The sequence below is a fragment of the Leucoraja erinacea genome, chromosome 32 (genome assembly GCF_028641065.1).
Source record: "Leucoraja erinacea ecotype New England chromosome 32, Leri_hhj_1, whole genome shotgun sequence".
Taxonomy (NCBI): Eukaryota; Metazoa; Chordata; class Chondrichthyes; order Rajiformes; family Rajidae; genus Leucoraja; species Leucoraja erinaceus.
The window spans coordinates 2,936,403-2,959,942 of NC_073408.1; the positions used below are offsets into that span (position 1 = coordinate 2,936,403).

A 23,540-nucleotide genomic window follows, 5' to 3' on the forward strand; every position below is an offset into this window, starting at 1 on the left:
TCTGCCACAGAGGGTAGTTGAGGCCAGTTCATTGGCTATATTTAAGAGGGAGTTAGATGTGGCCCTTGTGGCTAAGGGGATCAGAGGGTATGGAGAGAAGGCAGGTACAGGATACTGAGTTGGATGATCAGCCATGATCATATTGAATGGCGGTGCTGGCTCGAAGGGCCGAATGGCCTACTCCTGCACCTATTTCTATGTTTCTATGCACCTATTTTCTATGTTTCTATGACCCTTCTTCAGACAGTTCCTTCCGACACAAGGGGGATAATTGTCAAGCTCTCGTTCCAAAACGGTGCCTGGGTATCCACTTAATCCTTGACCCGAGTGCTTTACAATCTAAGTGTTTTTATTTTTGGAGGGGGGTGGATTTACTGATCATGCTGGACTGTAATGTTTCCCGGAACAAGGGCTGCGGTTCAGAAGTACTTAAAAAAGCCGCAGATGTGCTTTGGGGACCTGGAGAAGCGAGTCCTCCTTCCCATCGGATCATGTGGTGCATCTCCTTCTCCCTCCTGCTCTCTGTATAACCCGAGATAGACACACAATGCTGGAGTAACTCAGCCGGGACAGGCAGCATCTCTGGGGAGAAGGAATGGGCGACGTTTTATGGGGTCGGGAGACCGTTCTTCCGCCTGATGTTCGCTGATGCAGCCCGGCTTCTGTGTGATCTGCTCCCTGTTGAACCTCCCACATCTGTGGCCAGTGGTTCCACCCTCCTCCCCGGCCCCTGACATCAGCCCGGCACATCGCTCCGCCTCGCCGGGGCCGGCTCTGCCTGTGATTGACTGCGGAGAGGAAGGAGGAGGGAGGGAGGGAGGTCGCTGCCAGTTTTGCGGAGGCGAGAGAGAGCGGGAGAGGGAGGAGAGAAAGAGAGAGAGAGAGAGAAGAGGGGAGGGAGGAGAAAGAGAGGAGAGGGGAAGGAGGAGAGAGGAGGGAGAAGGAGAAGGAGCGCATCGCATCGCAGGCGGAGCGCGTCTACAGTGGGACAGCCCCAGTGTTGGAGCCGCAGCGCCCGGACCCAGAGCCAGAGCCGGGCTGATCGGCGTCTACAGCCGGCGGAGAGACTCGGCCTCCCGGGGGGTTGGGGGGGTTGAGACACTCGGGGGCGGCTGCTCTCTGTCTCTCTGTGTGAGAGCGTTGTACCGGGTCGTGGAGACAGAGAGAGCGAGTGTGAGTGTGAGTGTGTGAGCGCCGGGCTCGCTGGATCCACGCTCGGCATCAACATGAGGATCAACCCGGGATTGTGTCCCCGCAGCGCGGCGCGATTCCTGCTGCTCGCCGCTATCCTACCAGGTAAGAACCGGAGAGAGCGGGATACAACACGTCCTGCCGTTTAAATAAGGACGGAGGGGGGACTGAGATATAGAGAAACTAGCAGAGACTGGAGAAAGGAGGGGTGGCTGGATGGGGAGAGGGAGAGAGAGGGAGGGGGAGAGAGAGGGAGAGGGGGAGAGAGGAAGAGAGAGAGAGAGGGGGAGAGAGAAAGGGAGGAGGGAGAGGGGGAGGAAGAGAGAGGGAGGGGTGAGAGGTGAGAGAAAGGGGGAGAGAGAGAGAGGGGGGGAGAGAGGAGAGGGAGCTGAGAGTTGGGGCATTATTTGAAGTCTTATCACTCGGGTAGATCTACAACCAACGCTGCATCCATCTCCAGCCTGCACTTTAATCAGAATCATTCGCTTGAAGCAGTTTGCTCGCAGTTATTATTTTTAATAGATCAGCCGAGATGCTGACTCGATTTATTAAAAGGTGAAAATGTGAATTGCAACAGGAAAAAAAAATCTTAAATGGTCCTGGCTCTTACAGTTATCTTCAAACAGCGATGAGTCATGTCACAGAAATAATCATGTCTCGCTTTGATACGTTTGCAAACTGTGTGTCGAGCCCTTTGACTAACATTCAAAAATGATACACCCAATTCCATACACATATTCCGTGCAGTTGCAAGCTGGGGCCGGAGGCTTGTGAGGTGGTCTTTCAATGTCTCCCCAGTCCACACACACTGTTTTATGTGGCCAGTCTCTGAACGTTTGTTTCCCAGCCATTGGAATCCTCTGCTATGTTATGTTGAGACCCAGGAGGGGTGGGAAGGGCTGGGGAGGGGTTTTGTGTCAATGCAAAGGATCAGTCGGTTCCGTGGGGCGTGTACAGCCACATAATTTATTTTGTCCCTGTGCTAATGTGTCATTAGCTTAGAATCCATGACTTGAAATCGAACGAGGTTACCCCGGAGAAAAGGCAGGAGCAATTCTGATGCATTCCTCCAGCCCCAGCGACTGTGACCCACAATTTTCAAGCACCCCCCCCCCTTTCCCTTCATTCATTTTTCCGATCTGTTTTCTGCACCCCTGGTCTTTCCATTTTTTAAGTTGCAACTGGGTTCTCTTCTCACCCTTCCTCCCTGACACATCTCCCAATAATGTTCCTTGCCAAAGTCAATTGTTTAGTGCCTTTCATGTCAGATCCCAGAGCTTTGACAGACATTTCTGTCTGATCTGGAGTGCCTGTGTTCTCTGGCTCAAAGCTTACAGTACTCTGATTCCCGTTGAAGGCAGTATAAATGAAACCCTCTATTGATGTTTTATGCCTCATTGCTACATTTACAAACTATTGAATCCCATCTCTGAAAAGCCAATCGTTTCATTACATCAATCAATTAACATGCGAATGCTCCTTTTTATATCTAAGGATTTGAGTTGACGAAACATGTTCATACATATGTTTTAATATCCCCGATTGAGTTTCAAAATCTTGTATTGAGTTTTTCCAGTTTAATATTATTAACAGACTTGAAATAATTTGCTGGTTTGATATCTCACGATGCACGAGGTACAACTTAATGGATCGGTGAAGTGCCTTGGATGTGGTTCAAGCTGTGAAGTGTTCCATTGCTTGTGAATGAGTTTGGATTTTCTTTGTTATTTGTCTGGCAGCGGGCTTGATTATCGGTATTTTGTTTTCGTGTCATTAAAAATTGTTGAGCTCTCAATCACAGCCTGTGTTGTGAATGGGTAACAGGCCGTTAGCATTGGCAGTCTCTCTGACTCTTTGACAAGTGATCAGTTCGGTTCTGTTATACTGCCTTGGGCTTTGAGTGGTTCTGGAGTTGGACTCCATTTATTTTTTTTATTCCTGCGCTGAGCAATGCACCATTATCATTATGGTGGTGTGCACCGAGAATGTGATTGTGTAGCTGGCATCAAAACAACCACTGACATAAGCCGTAACATTTCTGAGACCAAATTACAGACAGCCTGCGAGTGATTTATACAGAGCCTTCGTTCTCCTCCATCACGTTCAATTGTTTTGCTGCCAATGCTCACTGGGCACGTTGCTCTGGGAGTGAGTGGGAGGAATGAGATTATTTGGAAGCCACGCTGAAATAAATGTGTATGTTCCACGTATACATTCGATTAAGTTTCGATAATCCCATGTCAGTTGACGGGGAGAATGAGGCAACAATTCTGGCGCACTCTGCTGTGCTGACAACACAGTTCAGGTTAAGCATCATCATCATCATCATCACAGACCCACACCATCCTGGCCACACACTCATCTCACCACTGACATCCGGAAGAAGGGACAGGAACCTGAAAACTAATGCCCAGGTTCACGAGCAGCTTCTTCCCTGCAGCCATTAGGCTATTAAACATTCCAACCTTCAATAAGCTCCGAATTACATCGACTTGGGGCATTGGTTTTGTTGTTTTACATTATTATTATTTGTTTGCTTATTATGTGTGTGTATATATATATATATATATATATATATATATAGGTATATATATATATATTCAGTATGTATGTATGTATGTATATGTATATATGCGTGTGTGTGTGTGTATATATATATATTGTATGTGTGTATATATGTATATGTATATATGCGTGTGTGTGTGTGTGTATATATATATATTCAGTATGTGTGTATGTATGTATATGTATATATGCGTGTATGTGTGTATATATATATATATGTATTGAACTTTTAATATATGTGTATATATTCAGTGTGTGTGTATATATACTGAACTTTTAATATACACACGCACACACATATGTATGTGTGCATATATGTGTGTGTGTATACATGTGTGCATATATATGTGTGTGTGTATACATGTGTGCATATATAGTGTATATGTGTGTGTGTGTGTATATGCGTGTGTGTATGTGTGTGGGTGTATATATGTGTGTGTGTGTAAGTATATCTGTATATGTGTGTATATATTTGTGTGTGTGTGTGTGTGTATACGTGTGTGTATGTATATGTGTGCATATTAAAAGTTCAGTATATATATGTATATATATTAAAAGTTCAGTACGTATATATACTGATGTTTTTTTCACGTTTATTGTTTATTGATATTGTTTACAGTGTACTGTGTTTACATATACTGTCGTGCTGCTGCGAGTAAGAATGTCATTATTCCATCTGGGACACAGGACAATAAAACACTCTCTCAAATGAATGTTGATGTAATTCTGTGTGGATATTGTGCAGAGAGAAGGGTTTGCACTGCATGGTGCAATTCAAAACATGTGCCAAGACTAGAAAGGGAAAAGGTAACTCCATGAAACTGGCAGTGGTGGATGTGTGAGCAACCGTCAAAGCGCGTTGAAGCGTCCTTCTATTGATGCTGCCTGATGACTAAGCTGCTAAACAATCAAGGGGGTTTGCTTCTAAAGATAGAGAGCAGAGTAGGCATACAGGATCGTGTTCAGGCATACAGGATCTCCTGATTTATGCAGCCTCCCCCTTCTGCAGAAGCTTACATTCTCTTCCTTTGTGGGCCACCCCCTGCCTCGATCGTGAATAATGAGTTTCCCACAGAGTCTCCGTGTGCAATTATCACCAACTGTTTGGATAATATCGATTAATTTGAGAGCAGTAACATGTAAAAGTGAAAATGTTCACAAGGGCTTTACGAGTAAACGACCAATTGAAGTCTGTGTGGTTGGTTAACAGACACATATCCGGGAGGCAGCATGGCAACATGAGTGCACATTTATTCTATTTACATACATGACGTGCATGGCTCACCTGAATCACTCCCACAATATCTGTAGTGCTGCATTTTCTTCGACTGCATGCTCATTGGTGGAGGGGTGGGTGGGGGAGGGAGAGGGGGACAAGTGCCAAGGAGAAGAGTAGCCACTTTGCAACGGTGGCCTAGATATTTATTGTAGGACGTAGGATTTCAACTCGGTAATCCTGTTCTCCCACCCCCCAGTCTTTTCCTCCTCGTGTCCGGCCATCTTCCATACCACGTCTTTCCGGTCGGTCAGTGACGTTTGACGGTCGGTGGTTGCAGAATTGGCTACTTCGGTCAGTTACTGTGGTACAGTTTCTGTCATCACCATTGCCCGGGATGCGCCAGACGTGGGGGTTTCTGCTTGCATCCCTCTCCCCCAGTTAATTCCAGCTTCTCCTACATGTCATTGTCAACGGTGTGAGTTCACAACAGTTCATTGAAGTCACCTTGTTGATGTCCCAACTGAGCTGGCTTCTCATCCTGTGTCATCTGGTGTGATGAGGAGATTAATATTCCATCCGGAGGTCTTGTGTATGGATGCCAAGTAGCTGAGCGCATGGTACGTGTGTTTGTAAAAAGATGGGAATTGTATCTGATCTTAGAAAATTGTTTTATCTCTGGAAAGGTGATGTAGCTCAGAATGCACGAAGAACATGTCTACTACCTCAACATGATTGGCAATGCATCATCGACACTATAGACAATAGGTGCAGGAGTAGGCCATTCGGCCTTTCGAGCCAGCACCGGCATTCAATGTGATCATGGCTGATCATCCCCAAACAGTACCCCGTTCCTGCCTTATCACCATACCCCCTGACTCCCCTGTCTTTAAGAGCCCTATCTGGCTCTACCTTGAACGTATCCAGAGAACTGGCCTCCACCACCCTCTGGGGCAGAGAATTCCACAGACTCACCACTCTCTGTGAGAAAAAGTGTTCACCTATATTTGTTTGTTTAATAAAATGATTGTTGTAGGCCCAGTTTTGTGGATGTAACTTGGACCAAAAAAAGGTGTATTTTGGATGTGCTTAAAACGGGAAGATTAAGTATATCTAACTATGATCTGGGTGTGTCGTTGTCCATTTCTCACTGCCTGTGGTTTACCTTCACCAGCTATCACTCTTCACTGATCAAGCCTGTGTCGACATGTATCAGTAGAATTCAATCTGCCAGGCCTGTGGATAGATTGTGGGCTCTGCAAACATTAGAAACTAGAACCTACTGTTCTACAAAATACTGCTGGATTGCAATCATTGAATTTAGATTAATGGCCTCTGGATTTGGAGGCTCTAACATGTCGGAATTATATCTTGTAAATTTCAGAGTGTGACCCTTTGCAGCACTTTTGAACTTGGGAATGATAGATTTGAGCTCTTTACACTTTGTTTTTAAGGGAGCCAATAGCTGTTGATTTGTAGTTTTTAATATTTTCAATATTTTTTTCATATCCTCATTTTATAATCAATCTCTCTTGCCGCTCACTGAACAGATAAAATACTTCTAATGGCCCTGTCCCACGGAACAAGTTCATTCCAAGGGCTCTCCCAAGTTTAAAAAAAAATCAAACTCGTGGGAAGCACGGAGAATGAACATAGCGGGTACGTCGGAGCTCGGGGACGTCTCTTAGCGGCTCGTAACGCTAACGGCAGGTACTCGGGAAGACTCGCTAACGGCGGGTACTCGGGAAGACTCGCTAACGGCAGGTACTGGGGAAGACTCGTGAAGATTTTTCAACACGTTGAAAAATGTCCACGAGAGCCCCGAGTACCGACGAGCGGCCATTACCGTAAATCTCCGAGTTCAAATCAGGGCAAACTCGGGAGAGCTCTTGGAATGAACTCGTACAGTGGGACAGGGGTTTAAGCATTTACAAATAACAATCGAAGCATAAAAATGTCTGAGAATAGACTTTTCAAACATGTTCTTATAATGTCCTTTTTATTAACAGCCAATTTAGACGCTTGTTTTTTTATTTATATGGGCCCAAAGGCTTCATCTATTTATTATGGGCACTGTCACTTTCAACATCAGGACTGCCTTTAGGAAGCTCTTTATGCCATTTGGTCTTCTAGTGCCCTAACCATCTGTAAAGTGGAAGTCTGTCGAAGGCCTGTGAGTGGACTGATAACTGGGCTGTCCATCTACCCTCTCCTTCCAATAATCCCAAGAGGGTGGTGAATCTGTAGGATTCGTTGACAGAGAGGGCGGTGGACAGAGAGGGCCAAGTCTATGGATATTTTTAAGGTGGAGATAGATGGATGATTGATTGGTACAGGTGTCAGGGATTATGGGGAGAAGGCAGGAGACTGGGGGTTGAGAGGGAGAGAAAGATCAGCCATGATTGGTTTGATGGCCTAATTCTGCTCCTATCACTCGACCTAATGAACCATTCTCAGTCAGGCTTTCAACATTTTTTTGCCTTGGCTTTTTTCCCTTTGCCTCTTCAATTTTGCTGTCCTGTTATGCATGACTTTCCTGACACCCCCTCCCTAATTTGACACACCCAGAATGTTCCGGGGTCCCATTAGTGTAAGTGGTGGTCATGCACTCTTCCTCTCCTCTCACACCTGTCTTGCCTCATCATTGATGAGGACAACTTGTAGACCAGGTGTGATTGATTAGCCTAATGAATACTTCAGTTAACTGCATGTACCACACAGGTTGTTAATCAGCATTGGCTCACTGATTGTGTGGTTCATTAATAGTTAATCCTGGTCCAGACCCCATTGGGAGTTGGTGTATCCACAGTTGATTAAAGTATTAATGAGTGGTCAGAAGGCTGGGGGTATCTTTCCTTCTTCCACTACACTACAGAACAGAACAGAGCTGAGATCTCTCTCGAAGGTGCTTGTTGCTATTTGCTTCCTTGTATGAAATTTACCGAAGTGATTATCGTGGCAGCGTAGTGGACTACATTTTGGGTCGAGCCCTGCATGTGAAGAAACCTTCGTAAGTCGCCTGGTGGCAACGCTCGGATAATACATTGACACTCTTATAGTTGTAGAGCCAAGCTGTGGTAGTAAGAGATTGGTTAACCTGTAGTGTTGAGGGCCAGTTGCCCCGAAGATGTGGTTGGGCCATTGACCTTGCTGTTCCACGAGAGCAAATCCAAACTGGTCAAGATGTATGTGTGCATCTATGTGGCTTGAACGCTGGTGAATGGAGGTGGAGATGATGAAGAATTTATTTGCCAGTGGGTGGAGAATCTGTGGAATTCATTGCTACAGACGGCTGTGAAGGCCAAGTCATTGGGTATTTTAAAGCAGAGATTGATAGGTTTTTTGGTTAGTAAGGGCGTTAAAGGTTACGGGGAGAATGGAGTTGAGAGGGAAAAGTATTAAACCTTGGTCAAATGGTGGAGTGGACTCGATGGGCTGAATGTCCTAATTCTGCCCTTGTATCTTTCTGGTGTGTGCTTTTATTCTTGAGTCAGTGTCGCATGCAAACCCGATGATTATTACTTTACTTTATATGGTGTTGTGAATAAATTGGCTGTTTCCCCATTTTGAAACAATGGCTAAATTCAAAAGGACATCGCGAGTTGGTAAGTGGCCAAAGGTTGTGCAAAATGTTATATAATTGTAAATTTTTGTTATCACTTGTAGTTTGTATCGAGGCACAGATTTATATTCCCAAGCTATTTAAATTGCATATTTAAAGCCTCTGTTGCATTATTATCTGGGCCATTGATTTCATAATCTAAGTCTACAGTTCAATTGAGCTCCTTGTTCCAGAATCCTTATCGGAATGTTCAAGGATACATCTCCAGATGTATCCATGTTTTCCAATGTGTTAAAATAGTAGCGTTCATAGACAAAGCATTTGGAAGATATTTTGGAAACTGTCTTCTCCCAATATCCCCTGCCTGATCCCTCCCCAATCTCTGCTAGTGCTATGACTTTCTATATTAGATGTTAGCGTTGCACCAACCGTGGCTATGTGTTATCCTTTGGGGAAATGGTCATTGAAACACTGAGCCTCTCAGGCACTGCATCATTCCAATTAGTGCAGTTCATTGAGAGGAAGTGGCGTGTAAACAAGCAGCCAGGACAGCAAATGACTGAGCTCCATCGAGGCGTGTGGAATGTTATCATCTCCCTGGTGAACCATGTTTGGAAACTTGAAAACAAATCCCTGTCTCTCTGTAAGAGGCTGTGTGATGCGAGACTGACATCACTTCCCTCTCCTCCAGTGCAGGGCCTGATGTGGACTGAACAGTGGACAGATGTACAGGCAAAGGTTTGGTTTATTGTCACCTGTACCGAGCTCCAGGGAAAAGTTTTCGTGTGCTAACCAAGATTACAATCGTGCCATCCACAGTGTACAGTTACAAGATAAAGGGAATAACACAAATAACATTCAGTGCAAGATAAATTCCAGTAGACCCACAACGTTGACTGTTGCTCTTTCCACTGCCTGACCTGGGTTCTTCCAGCATGTTTTATGTTTCCAATTTCCAACACCAGAAATGGAAACATAGAAAATAGGTGCAGGAGACGACCCTTCAAGCCTGCACCGCCATTCAATATGATCATGGCTGATCATTCAACTCGGTATCCTGTACCTGCTTTCTCTCCATACCACCTGATCCCTTTAGCCACAAGGGCCACATCTAACCCCCTCTTAAATATAGCCAATGAACTGTGGCCTCAACTACCTTCTGTGGCAGAGAATTCCACAAATAATTTTGGTTTTTGAGGATTGCCTGGAAAGTTATTAGGAATCAAGGAATAAGTGAACATAGGGATTTGAGGGAGAAGTAATGCCTCACTTAGGATTGACTTGTATCTGAGAGTTCAAATGAACTTGCTGCCTTGAGGCTCTGCTCTTTTATGATGAATGTGAGTGCCATGTATATGGATTTTAGACAATGCTGGAGAAACTCAGCGGGTGAGGCAGCATCTTGGAGCAAACAAATAGGTGATGTTTCGGGTCGAGACCCTTCAGACTGATGTGGAGGTCGGAGGGGGGTGGAGCTGGAAGAAGAAAGGAAGAGGTGAAGACGGTAGGCTGTGGGAGAGCTGGGAAGTGTCTCGACCCGAAACGTCACCTATTTCCTTCGCTCCATAGATGCTGCCTCGCCCGCTGAGTTTCTCCAGCAATTTTGTCTACCTTTGATTTTTCCTGCATCTGCAGTTCGTTCTTAAACGTTTAGTGTAAGGTAGAGAGCCTCATTAAAGATATTCTGAGGGTCTTCAATGAGGTAGATGGTAGGTCAGGACCGCTCTCTAGTTGGTGAGAGGACGGTTCAGTTGCCTGATAACAGCTGGGAAGAAACTGTCCCTGAATCTGGAGGTGTGTGTTTTCCCACTCCTGAACCTCTTGCCTGAGAGGGGGGGGGGGAGGGGGAAGAGGGTGAGTGGTGAGCCAGAGTACGCATCTATCTGTCGGATGTTCCTACTGTAGTAGAGCAGCAAACCTTTTTTTACAGACTTCGAGAGTTTTGTTGGAATTGTTTTCATTCGACTGATGCAGTTCTTGATTTTTGCCAAATATGATATCTTGCTTCAGTAACTCCAGCGTCCTGGCTGCGTCCCTGTGGCTGGATTGAAGGCTTCATTATCTGCAAGTGTCCAGTGTGGGACAGGCAGCTGATTTCTCAATTTAGTCGCTAATAGGAAGTGGCGAAATTGGATTGGAATGGTCATTAACGGGTCTGCTCCTGTTATCCTTTAACCTCGAGTTACCTTGGGGAGACGACAGATTGAAACAAGAAAATGGATTGCCTTTTGAAGGAATTTGGAGATAGTGGCCAGTCTTCATGAGTTATCCATCTCTTGTAGGCTTGTCTTCTGGTTGGACAGGGTGGATGAAAATAGGGTATTGCCTCTGGGTTGGTGTCAAATCTGATCTGTAACTCCTGACGTAAGATGCTTTTACTAATCTTAGAGTTGACGTCAAGGAAGTCAGAGCAATTTATTCTTGTCTATCATCTCTGCGCTTAACAATAATTGGGTTTAATGGCCAGCCTAATTTACCCAAGAGGGCTTTGCTTTTTTTGGATTATTTGTAATGGAAGTCGGCTCGCTCAGTAGAGGCTGGTTTACTGAGAGTCCTGATCACTGTGTATTGCAAAGTTAATGAACTGCAGCAGGGAAATAGAATGGTGACCTATTAATGATCATCTCAATGCCTGCTCTTGGCACCAATTCTCAAAGCCTTTGCCCAGATGGTGTCCTGGCCTTCAGTTGGAATGCATCTTGGAGATTCTTCAAATCCAGATGTCGTCATTACAATTCGCCCAGGACTGCTGTGGGAATACTGGAACGGGCAGACATCTTGGGAGTGTCCCCTACGTCTCAACAGGGACTCTGCTTCTCTTATCCTCCAGGAGTGCAGTGACTGAAATGAGGGGGTCACGGGTAGAAGGTCGTGGGCCTTCCTCCAGTTGCTAAGAGTTCTCCCCAGTTCAGCTCCACATATAATGAAAAAGCATTGCTGAGACGAGCAATTGATTGAGCATGGACCTCCACTCCACCTCACTGAGCAGGTCTGATCCCCACTCGAGGATTGTTGGCTGATTGCCTTCATGCAGATTACTTGCAGTAGTCACAGCTATCCGTACGCAGCTGGCTTTTTGATGCTCGCCTTCAAATATCACCAATTTTGAGATGGGAGACGATGAGGGATTTCTGTAGTCAGAGGGAGGTGAATCTGTGGAATTCATTGCCACGGAAGGCTGTGGAGGCCATTAGTGGGTATGTTTAAGGTGGAGACTGGGAGATTCTTGGTTAGTACTAGTGTTGGGGGGTTTTGGGGAGAAGGCAGGAGAATGGGGCTGAGAGGGAGAGATAGATCAGCCGTGAATGAATTGCAGAGCAGGCGAATAGACTAAAGGGCCGGTCCCATTTTCACGACCTAATTCACTACCTCTGTTGAGTTTGCCCTTGGCTCGTATTCACCGCATGGCCGTCACGAGGTCGTAGGTAGGGCGTAGCAGGCTGTAATGCTAGTCGTATGTATTTGTGGCATCAAGTAGGTCGGATTGTTTTTTCTAGCATGATGAAAAATGTCCACGAGTAAAAAAAAAAAGTTGTGAATTGGGCTGTGAAAGTGGGACGCGCCCTTAACCCTGCTCCTACAACTTATGAACTTGTGAGGTGTTTACCCGTGTCGGTATGTACTCAAGGCTGCAGTGAACCTGCCATCAGTACCTTGACAGGAGCTGGAATGGGCAGCATGCGTTATGGCACTCCTTTGTGCCAGCTTCGGAGAAGGTAAACTGCAAGCCTGGTGCTTTAATAAATTGCTTTAGAAACTGCTGTGCAATTAAAGGTCCATTTGATGCACCAGGTCCCCAAGGCAAAATTGTAAGAGTCCTAATCATATAATGAAAATTGTCTAAAGCAGTCTCACTCTGCTTGTGTCTTGCTTCATAGTAAGTAATGCAGAAAGCGCTATATTATTCATTAAATTTAGCCCCTCTGAACCGGGTAATTTGATTGAAGATGCTTAATTATTAAAATGCGTATCGTTATGGAGAAGAAAATAGCTGCAGCACTCCTTTGAATAAGGTACAGATTGCTTTTATTGGACTGATTTGACATTGTAGATTAATTACTTAATCACAATAGAGACAAGCATCTGGTTGATATAGAATCATAAATATCATTAACGTTGAATTTTGGGCTGCAATCCGAATAGTGAATGTTGGATATGGCAGTGAATTGCAAATGGAAATAGATCTGAAGTTTATGTATCCAATGTGTTTGTTGGTTCCAAAAAATAATTGAACTTTATTAAAGATTTTGGTTTTGGGCAATTTGCAGTTCACCAGAATGAAAGTTGTTTCCTTGCAGCCAAGGAATACTTTTTCTTTATTTGTAAATGCATTATTGATAAGTAGCAAAATGTAGGTCAGTTTTCAAAGCAGAAAAATTAGTTGGAGTGAAGGCGCTGAGAAAGACAAAACTGAGGCAGCAAAGTATTCTCCGTGGCAGGAGATGGAATCACCGTGTCAGATTTAAGGGGCTGTCCCACTTGGGAGGCCTAATCCGTGGGTTCTGGCGAGTTTGCCCTCGACTCGTACTCGCAGCATGGTCGACACTAGGTCCTAGGAGGTCTTTGTAACTCTCCTATATGTTCGAGAGTGGTCTCTGCGTACTCGAGGCCTCAGCTAGGTCGCGGCGTATTTTTCAACATGTTGAAAAATGCCCCCGAGTAAAAAAAGTTGCCATGGAAGAAATAGATACTTTTTTTACTTGTAGGTTTAGTCGTAGTAGGTCAATAGACAATAGGTGCAGGAGTGGGCCATTCGGCCCTTCGAGCTAGCACCGCCATTCAATGTGATCATGGTCGTAGGTCATCGAGGGTAGTTGAAGGTAGTCGTAGATAGTCTTCATTATAGTCGAAGGGAGGTCGTCTTCACTCTCCACTATTCGGTGTCCAATTTTCCCGAAGTTAGTCGGAGCTGGTCTTCAACACGGTCGAAGCTGGTCTTCAACACGGTCGAAGCTGGTCTTCAACACGGTCGAAGCTGGTCTTCAACACGGTCGAAGCTGGTCTTCAACACGGTCGAAGCTGGTCTTCAACACGGTCGAAGCTGGTCTTCAACACGGTCGAAGCTGGTCTTCAACACGGTCGAAGCTGGTCTTCAACACGGTCGAAGCTGGTCTTCAACACGGTCGAAGCTGGTCTTCAATTAGGTCCTACAGTGGGACAGCCCCTTACTGTGGACAGGAGCGATAATAGATGGGGCACAAAATATCAGCGAAAAATACGCACTGGTGTAAGCTTTTTAATATCTTGTGGGTAGGTTGTTTGGTAGAAGCTATGTGAGATTTAGTGAAGGCCCATGTTCAATTGTTTGTCCTGACCATGGTTTTTCATCATATGTGGAGCTGAGACACTGCTGCGAACTCCCGCTGCCTGGAGGAAGGTCCTCAACTTTACACAGCGAAAAGTTGTCAACATTGCCCACTCCTCCCCACCATCAAAGGGATTTATCGGTCATTGCCCCAAAATGGTCGAGACTCTGGAGTGTCCTTGGGGAAAGTATGGGTGTATTTGTTATTTTTAGTGTCCTTTAGGGTGACTGTTTAGTCATCTGATCCAACAAAACTGAGAAGTAAAGGTGGTGAATGGGTTTGGTGACGGAAAACGATGATCCACTGGAAAACAATTAGAGTTTCTCCTTAAAACCTCCCTCGTTAAACAAGAGATCAAGCTCTAGTCTAGCTGTGGTGTGGACATGTTTTTTTTCCTGTGTTAGAACTGCTGTATACAGTAGCTGCCTCTTGCTGGTTGTATTGTTACCTGTTGAATTTTGATGTTTGAGTTTGACTTTCACTTCAAATGATGCTCAGTTTTATGCTCTCTTGAAGCATTTGAGATTTTATTGTTCTTTTGGAAAGATTTGCTTGAACAGAAACGCAGGTTTAGTTTGGAGATACAGCATGGGAATGGGGCCCTTTAGACCATGGTCACCCACATGCTAGTTCTATTGTTACCCCACTTTTGCAAGCAACACACTGGGGGAAATTCACAGAAGCCAATTAACCTACAAACCTGTGTCTTTGGAACATGGGAGGAAGCCAGATCAACCAGAACGTGCAAACTCTGCACAGTCAGCACCCGTACTGGGGTTTGAACCTGGGTCTCTGGCGCTGTGAGGCAGCAGCTCTAACACTGCGCTGCCTGTTGTGGAAACACTGCAAGTGTGCTGTAGGTTGCAACACTCCTGACTTGTGTGAGTGCTGATTTTGTGTGTGAATGAGTAATGTGCTCTGGCAGTTGACCAACTTCTTCCTTCCTCATTGAGAATCCATAATTGAGTGGATTTTCTTTGATCTCTGGTACACCAGTGATAGCTGGATTGGTGGTGAAGTAACTACCTCGCGGTTTGTGTCTGCACCGGTCCAGCAGCTTTGAGTCACATTTACCACCTTGGCCAACCCTGTTGTATTGTATGTGAAGGAGCCTATGAGAGGAACCCTCGAGTTAAAATTAAACTCCATATTAATCTTTGTATCGAGCCCACAAAATATTAGAAGTTGTTCAGCCAGAGCTGAACTCGCTTGTCGGCATCTGCATACAATGGTGTATCTCTTGTCGCTTCTTGTGTGTGGTGGTGAAAAGATTGGTGGAAACAGGGCTGCAATGTGAATGCTCTTTCCATGACACCTACGGTCACAGTTTATCTTTTATAATGTGCCTTGTGTTTCTTGGAAAAAAGGTTTATAGCTTAATGGTGGTGCAGCGGTAGAGTTGCTGCCTTTCAGCGCCAAAGACACGGGTTTGTTCCTGTCTATCTGTACAGAGTTTGTACGGTGATTGCATGGGTTTTCTCCAGGTGCTCCGGTTTCCTCCCACACCAAAGACATGCAGGTTTGTAGGTTAATTGGCTTTGGTAAAAATTGTAAATTGCCCCTAGTGTGTGACAATAGACAATAGATGCAGGAGTAGGCCATTCGGCCCTTTGAGCCAGCACTGCCATTCAATGTGATCATGGCTGATCATCCCCAATCAGTACACCGTTCCTGCCTTCTCCCCATATCCCCTGACTCCGCTATCTTTAAGAACCCTTTCTGGCTCTCTCTTGAAAGTATCCAGACTACTGGCCTCCACCACCCTCTGAGGCAGAGAATTCCACAGACTCTCAACTCTCGGTGAGAAAAATTGTTTCCTTGTCTCCGTTCTATAGGGCATACCCCTTATTCTTAAAATGTGGCCCCTGGTTCTGGACTCCCCCAACATCGGGAACATGTTTCCTGCCTCTAGTGTGTCCAAGCCCTTAACAATCTTGTATGTTTCAATAAAATCCCCCTCATCCTTCGAAACTCCAGAGTGTACAAACCCAGCCGCTCCATTCTCTCAGCATATGACAGTCCCGCCATCCCGGGAATTAACCTTGTAAACCTACGCTGCACTCCCTCAATAGCAAGAATGTCCTTCCTCAAATTAGGGGATCAAAACTGCACACAATACTCCAGATGTGGTCTCACTAGGGCTCTGTACAACTGCAGAAGGACCTCTTTGCTCCAATACTCAACTTATGAAGGCCAACATGCCATTCACTTTCTTCACTGCCTGCTGTACCTGCATGCTTACTTTCATAGACTGATGAACAAGGACCGCCAGATCCCGTTGTACTTCCCCTTTTCCCAACTTGACGCCATTTAGATAGTAATCTGCCTTCCTGTTTTTGCTACCAAAGTGGATAACCTCACATTTATCCACATTAAACTTCATTTGCCATGCATCTGCCCACTCCCCCCACCTGTCTAAGTGTGCTTGTGTGACGGGTATCGCTGGTCGGCACGGACTTGGTGGGGCCGAAGGGTCTGTTTCTGCATTCTATGTCTAAACTAGAATTTACTAACCTCCGGGTAAAATTAGAATTTGGTTCATCCAACCCAAGTGGTGATTGATTTTAATTTGTGTTTTAATTAATTTTGTTAATTCCCTGGTGTTTTATACGTTCCTGTTGTGGCTCCCTACCTTCGAAAGTCTGCACGGTTACGCCATTACGTGATCAAACCGTTGAGTCCAGCAGCGCAAGTGAATTAGATGCCTGATCTTTCCAAGAAACATCAAGGCATTAAAACTCCACACACAGGCACTCCATAAAGTGACCGGAGGGAACAGGAGATTGGTCACGTCTGCCAAACAAACTGCTTTGAAGCATTAAGGCAGTAATTATCCTGCATTTCATTGGATGCTGGGCAGCGTTCCAGTTATTACGGAAGTCCGTGGCTGTTTGGATGAAAGTTCAGGTCTCCTAATGGTGTTCAACTGATTTGGAAGCAACACAGTAATTGGTCTAATTTCTCCTCCGTAGGCCTCGGATTCCTGCAACATCAATATTTGGATGTGAATGTTTGCGTGGATAATTTGTGGAGAGCGGTTTCTATTTGGCCACTGGCACGGAGTGGTGATGGGCTGTTGGCGAGAGTGTTAAGCACAATGCAAACCTTGCTCTTTAACGACTATCTAGCAGTCAGGCTGTTGATATGGGCTGTTACATTTTCACTATTGCTATCAAATGGCAGGAGAACACGAGCCGAATGCTTTTGAACTCCTTTGATTCTAACGATTGTGGGATTTAGCAATGTTTTAATGACTGATTCAGCTGTTTGAATGCAGCCATCAACAGACATGACTTGTGAAGCCATCACTTCTTTTTTTCGTGTGGCGTGTACAGCCTAAAGTTGTTGGACAACTTGTTCAATTGGATCTTCTGTGTGGGCACGTCGAGTTGATTGCATTAGTCGAAACGGGGAGGACCACGTGAAGGTTGCAATCTTCCACCCCAGGCCATCACTGAGCTAGCTTCATAGAAACATAGGAAAATAGGTGCAGGAGTAGGCCATTTGGCCCTTCAAGCCAGCAGCGCCATTCAATATGATAATGGCTGATCATCTAAAATCAGTACCTCATTCCTGTGTTTTCTCCATATCCCTTGATTCCTTTAGCCCTAAGAACTAAATCTAACTCTCTCATGAAAACATCAAGTGAATTGGCCTCCACTACCTTCTGTGGCAGAGAATTCCACAGATTCTCAACTCTCTGGGTGAAAATGTTTTTCCTCATCTCAGTCCTAAATGGCCTACCCCTTATTCTGCAACTGTGACCCCTGGTTTTGGACTCTCCCAACATCGGAAAAAAATTCCTGTATCTAGCCTGTCCAAAACACGGATTTTCTATAAGATCCCCTCTCATCCTACTGACTTCCAAGGAGGTCACTCTGTCACTGCCTTGTGGTCCCACTGATACGCTGACAGATTTTGTTTTTGTTTTTTTTGGTCTGTAATAATGGGTGAAATTTGCCTTTTGGTTACCAGTGTTAAATGTGGTGGGACACGGGCTGCCAGCTCTTAAGCACAAAATATTTGGTTTGGTTGAAGCCATGGGACCTGAAGTTGCCGAGATGAGTGTGATTGCGGGCTGATTCTGGGCACCAGATTAATTGGCTTTGGTTTTTTTGAGAGAGATGTTTTAAGTATTACATTGTTTAAGAAGGAAATGCAGATGCTGGCAGAATCAAAGGTAGACAAAAACGCTGGAGAAACTCAGCGGGTGATGCAGCATCTATGGAGCGAAGGAATAGCTGACGTTTCAGGTCTTGATTGGCACTCTCATGTAGGTTTAGTTAGTTCAGTTTTAGAGACACAGGGTAGAAACAAGCCCCTTGTCCCACTGAGCCCACGTTGACCACAATCACATGTGCACACGTTCTATCCTATACACTAAGGGCAATTTGCCAAAGCAGATTAACCTGTACGTCTTTGGGATATGGGAGGAAGCCGGAGCAGGCGAAGAGAACTCGAGCAGTCACAGGAAGAGCGTGCAAACTCCGTCCAGACAGCATCCATAGTCAGGATCAAACCTGCTATGTACGGAGTCTGTACGTTCTCCCCGTGACCGTGTGGGTTTTCTCCAGGTGCTCGTGTTTCCTCCCACACAGCAAGGACGTACAGGTTTGTAGGCCGACTCAGCGGGACAGGCAGCATCTCTGGAGAGAAGGAATGGGTGACGTTTCGGGTCGAGACCCTTCTTCAGACTTTTGTGCCTACCTTTGATTTAAACCAGCATCTGCTGTTCTTTCTTCCCACAGGTTTGTTGGCTAATTGGCTGAGGTAAGATTGTAAATTGTTTCTTGTGTGAGTAGGATAGTGCTTGTGTACGGGGTGATCGCTGGTCGGCATCGACTCTGTGGTCTAAAGTGCCTGTTTCCTGGCTGTATCTCTACAGTCTAAAGGGGTGGGGAACCTTTTCATGTCGGAATGCCGCATTAAGTTAGCTGTAATCTAATAAGGCCGCATCCAAGAAACCTCAATTAGATATACTTCAAAATGTACATTATTACTAATGTTTTAATTGTGGCCCACAGTCGGGGAAGATTACTTTGTTGAATCTTCTATTACTCTTTGGTATTTTAAATAGGTTCATTTTATGATTAAAATTAAAATAGTAAGACAAACAAAAGCATATTAATAAAAATAAAAGGATTTCTTCTGCAAAATTTGGATTCATTCAAAAGGCCGCACTTGATGGCCTAGAAGGTGGCAGGTTCCCCACCCCTGGTCTAAAGTAAAGTCTCGTTGTTGCAATGAGACTTTCTTGTCTGATTCAGTGAAACTGTGCAATGCATTTTGGACTGAAACTAAAGCAGCCAGGTGTCTTGTTTACTGTGTCCACAACCCGGCTTTGTTGCCCACAAGTGGATTTTCCTGCTGTGCTCTGCAGCACACCCTCTCCCTGCATGTTCCAGCTTGTTGCCTTCCTGTTACACGCCCTTTGGTGCGTTGTCTATCATTGTCAATGCTCTGCCATCTTTGAATTACATTCACCTCTTCACTGAGATTGACAGGCTTTTGGACAATGGACAATAGGTGCAGGAGTAGGCCATTCGGCCCTTCGAGCCTGCATCGCCATTCAATATGATCATGGCTCATCATCCACAATCAGTACCCCGTTCCTGCCTTCTCTCCATATCCCTTAACTCTGCTCTCCCTAAGAGCTCTATCTAACTCTCCCTTGAAAGCATCCAGAGAACCAGCCTCTACCGCCCTTTGAGGCAGAGAATTCCAGACACTCACAACTCTTTTGTGTGGGGGAAAAAGTGTTTCCTTGTCTCTGTTCTAAGTGGCTTGCCGCTTGCTCTTAAACTGTGGCCCCTGGTTCTGGACTCTCCCAATATTTGTAGTGTTTCCTGCCTTTAGCGTGTCCAAATCCTTAATCTTATATTTCAATAAGATTCCCTCTCATCCTTCTAAATTCCAGAGTGTGCAAGCTCAGCCGCTCCAATCTGTCAACATATGACAGTCCCGCCATCCTGGGAATTAACCTGGTGAATCTATGCTGCACTCCCTCAATGGCAAGAATATCCTTCCTCAAGTTTGGACACCAAAACTGCACACAATACTCCAGGTGTAGTTTCACTAGGGCCATGTACAACTGCAGGAGACCTCTTTGCTCCTGTACTCGACTCCTCTTGTTATGAAGAGTTAAGTATAGGAGGCGCCCAAGTTAACAATGAGAGAAAATGCTTTTTTATTCTCACTGGTCTGTCTGTCTTCTCATTGATCTTGGCATCTGTTTGTTTCCCTGCCATTATCTATGAAATAATTGGCTTGGTAGCATGCCAAATTGGCAAAGGTTACCATGGAAATGATCAATGCATAACTATTTTTGATTGTTCTTCCTTACAGCATGTGGTGGAACTCTTCAGAATTGTCTGCAATTGTTATAATTGTTCTGAAGGCTTCATTGGGATCAATGCTGTGGGGTTTGTGCATTTGGCCAGGTGCCCTTTCACACTGTTCCACTGTTGGCACCACTCATCTTTATACATGTTCCCTGACAAACTTGTTATGCAGCTTGCCTGCAAGTTCCCTGGATCTTGGCTTTGGTTTAGTTTAGAGATACAGTGCAGAAACAGGCCATTCAGCCCACTGAGTCCGTGCCGACCAGCGATCCCCACACACTGTCACTATCCTAAACACACCCGGGGCAATTTGGAGTTTTTAACCAAGCCGATCGTCCTGCAAACCTGCAAGCGTGGAGACGACCAGAGCACTGGGAGCAAACCCACGCAGGTCACGGGGAGAACGTGCAAACTCCGTACAGACAGCACTCGTAGTCCGTTTCGAACCTGGGTCCCTGGCGCTGTTAGGCAGCAACTCTACCACTGTGCCACCCTACCGCCCCCTTTGTACATCTTGAAACATGTTCTCTCACAAACTCGTTGAGCAGCTTGTGTGCAGCTGTAGACAAAAATGCTGGAGAAACTCAGCGGGTGCAGCAGCATCTATGGAGCAAAGGAAATGGGCAACGTTTTGGTCTGAAACCCTTCTTCAGACTGTTCTGGGTACACTAAGGGTAAAGTGGTGGAGCAAGCTGTGAGGTTTGCATCCACTCTGCCATTTGATGAGAACGTGTATATTGAATAACAAAGTTGGTCTGTAGAACTATAATGAAACGGGTAATAAAACTCCCAGCTCTTGATTAGAGTGCTAGGGCGCTCAATGAGAGTTGAGAGCGGCAATAACGTTGCTGCCCGACAACGCCAAAGTCCCGGGTTCGATCCCAACTGCGGGTGCTGCCTGTACGGAGTTTGTCCGCTCTCCCCGTGACCTGTGTGGGTTCTCTCCAGGTGCTCTGGTTTTCCCCCTAACTCTGACGTACAGGTTTGTAGGCCAATTGGCTTGGTAAAATTATAAATTGTCCCTAGTGTGTGTGTGTGTGTGATAGTGTTGATGTGCGGGGGTCGCTGGTCGGCGCGGACTCGGTTGGCCGAAGGGCCTGTTTCCGCGCTGTGTCACTAAACTAAACTACACTAGATGTGATCGGTCGCAACATAGTACCTGTCCTTGGGGTAGCTGTTGACAGGCAGTGTGTTGGAGATTTAATATTCCTTGTCCCAATGCCTCCACTGAGTGCAACTGCTTGATGTTGGCTTCAATGCCAACTGTTATCTTGCAGAATAAAACTTTCTCCTTGTGTGAGAATTCTTCCCATTCATTCTGACAACTTCAAGTGCATATTATTCTGAAAGTTTATGCCAAGCCGTGCAACAAGCTTGAAAAAATATCTCATTGTATTCTTTGCGGGGGGATTTCTGGGGTGCTGAGCTCGGACTAGCCTTGGACAACTGCAATTGAAAACTGCAAATGTCAATAATCGGTTTCAGTTGTCAAGTCTTCATTGTTCTTCTCCCCAAGAGTTTAGTTGGATTTATTGTCACCTGTACCTGTACAGTGAAAAGCTTTTATTGCATGCAAAACTGTCGGCAGAAAGACAAGACTTGAGTTTGTGGATTAGACTGGTGTCAAGGGTTATGGGGAGAAGGCAGGAAAATGGGATTAAGAGGCAGAGATCAGCCATTATTGAATGGGGGAGTAGACCCAATGGGCCAAATGGCTTTATTCTACTCCGATAACGTGAACTTGTAACCACTGCATCCCCTCGCTCCCCAACCCTCCCCCACACAAGTGGTACTATCTTCAGTCATCTTGTTCAGTCTCAATAGACAATAGGTGCAGGAGTAGGCCATTTGGCCCTTCGAGCCAGCACCGCCATTCAATGTGATCATGGCTGATCATCACCAATCAGTTCCCCGTTCCTGCCTTCTCCCCATATCCCCTGACTCCGCCATTTTTAAGAGCCCAATCTAGCTCTCTCGTGAAAGCATCCAGAGAACCTGCCTCCACCGCCCTCTGAGGCAGAGAATTACATAGTCTAACTCGTTTTCACCTAAGCCCACAGCTAACAATACCTTTGTGTGTCTCTTTGGTTTGAACCGGCCTCTGCAGTTCCTTCCCACACATTCTGCTTGCTCTGGGAGTTGTTTGATGTGACTTTTCTTTGTTTCCAACCTGTGAAGTCTGTACCCCAAGTTGTATTTGAATTTGAACCACAGATTCACATAACACGGAAACAGATCCTCCGGCTCAACTTGCCCGAGCCAAACAAGATGCCCAATTGCGCCTTGTCCCATTTGGTCCGAAAGCTTTCCAATCCTTTGTACCCGTCCTAATGTTTTTTTAATGTTTGTTATTGTACGTGCCTCAGCTACATGGAGATTTGGGGGCAGCTTTAGTCTCTCTAATCCATGCTGTACTTCCTCTGGGGGGGTTAGATGGGACTGTTGTGAGAGCTTTGCTCTTGTAAAATAACTGATGCTGGTGTAGCTGCTCTTGTTGCGTTTGATGGGGCAGTCTCAAGGGAATCTTTCTCGGTTTACACACCATGATGTATCAGAATTGCTCAAAGCCTTTTTGAAATCGGTATGAGAGAAACTGTTTCAAAGAAAACCATAAAACAGAGATGATCCATGTTTCTGTTGACTTCCGCCAGCCACCAAATAGAGAGAAAAAACTTGCATTTATTTATTTAGTGCTTCCTGGAGTTTCTAAAATACTTTAAAGCTTCTGAAACATTTCATAATTGTGAATGAACTTCAGCGATCAGTCTCTGCACAGCGAGGTCCGCTAACCAGCGACGTGGCATTAACTGTATCATTCACCTTGGTAGTGTTGATGGCAAGATGAAGATCATTCAGGGTTCTGAGTTAAACACTACTCCTTTTTGAAATAGTAACACATCTGAGAAAGAACAAGACACGGTGGTGCAGCGGTAGAGTTGCTGCCTTGCAGCGCCAGAGACCTGGGTTTGATCCTGGCTATGGATGCTGTCTGTACAGAGGTTGTATGTTTTCCCCGGGTGCTCCGGTTTCCTCCCACACTCTAAAGACGTACAGGTTTGTAGGTTATTTGGCATTGGTGAAGTTTGTAAATTGTCCCTAGTGTGTCGGATAGTCCAAGTATATGGGGATTGCCGGACGGCATGGACTCGATGGGCCGAAGGGCCTGGTTTGGTGCTGTATCTCTAAGCTAACCGGGAAAAAAAAGTTAGCGAGTTTGTTATTAGAGAATCCAGAGGTTATTGAGTCAATAGTCAAGTGTTTTATTGTCATATGTCCCAAAGTGGAACAATGAAATTCTTACTTGTAGCAGCGCCACAGACATGTGAACATAGAACTCTGTAAACAATAGTACTTTGGGA

General features: G+C 45.4%; 1 protein-coding gene across 3 annotated transcripts in view; it reads left to right on the forward strand.

Moving 5' to 3' along the window:
• Positions 1–855: 855 nt before the first annotated feature.
• Positions 856–23,540, forward strand: part of nectin1b (nectin cell adhesion molecule 1b) — a 336,983-nt gene continuing 314,298 nt past the window's right edge. Inside the window, exon 1 of one of the 3 annotated variants that reach the window (XM_055660571.1) lies at positions 856–1,296. In XM_055660571.1, the coding sequence (XP_055516546.1) occupies positions 1,227–1,296 (70 nt within the window). In that variant the 5' untranslated portion in view covers positions 856–1,226. The remainder of the gene's footprint in view (positions 1,297–23,540) is intronic. The other 2 variants (XM_055660572.1, XM_055660570.1) reach the window with 2 other exon arrangements.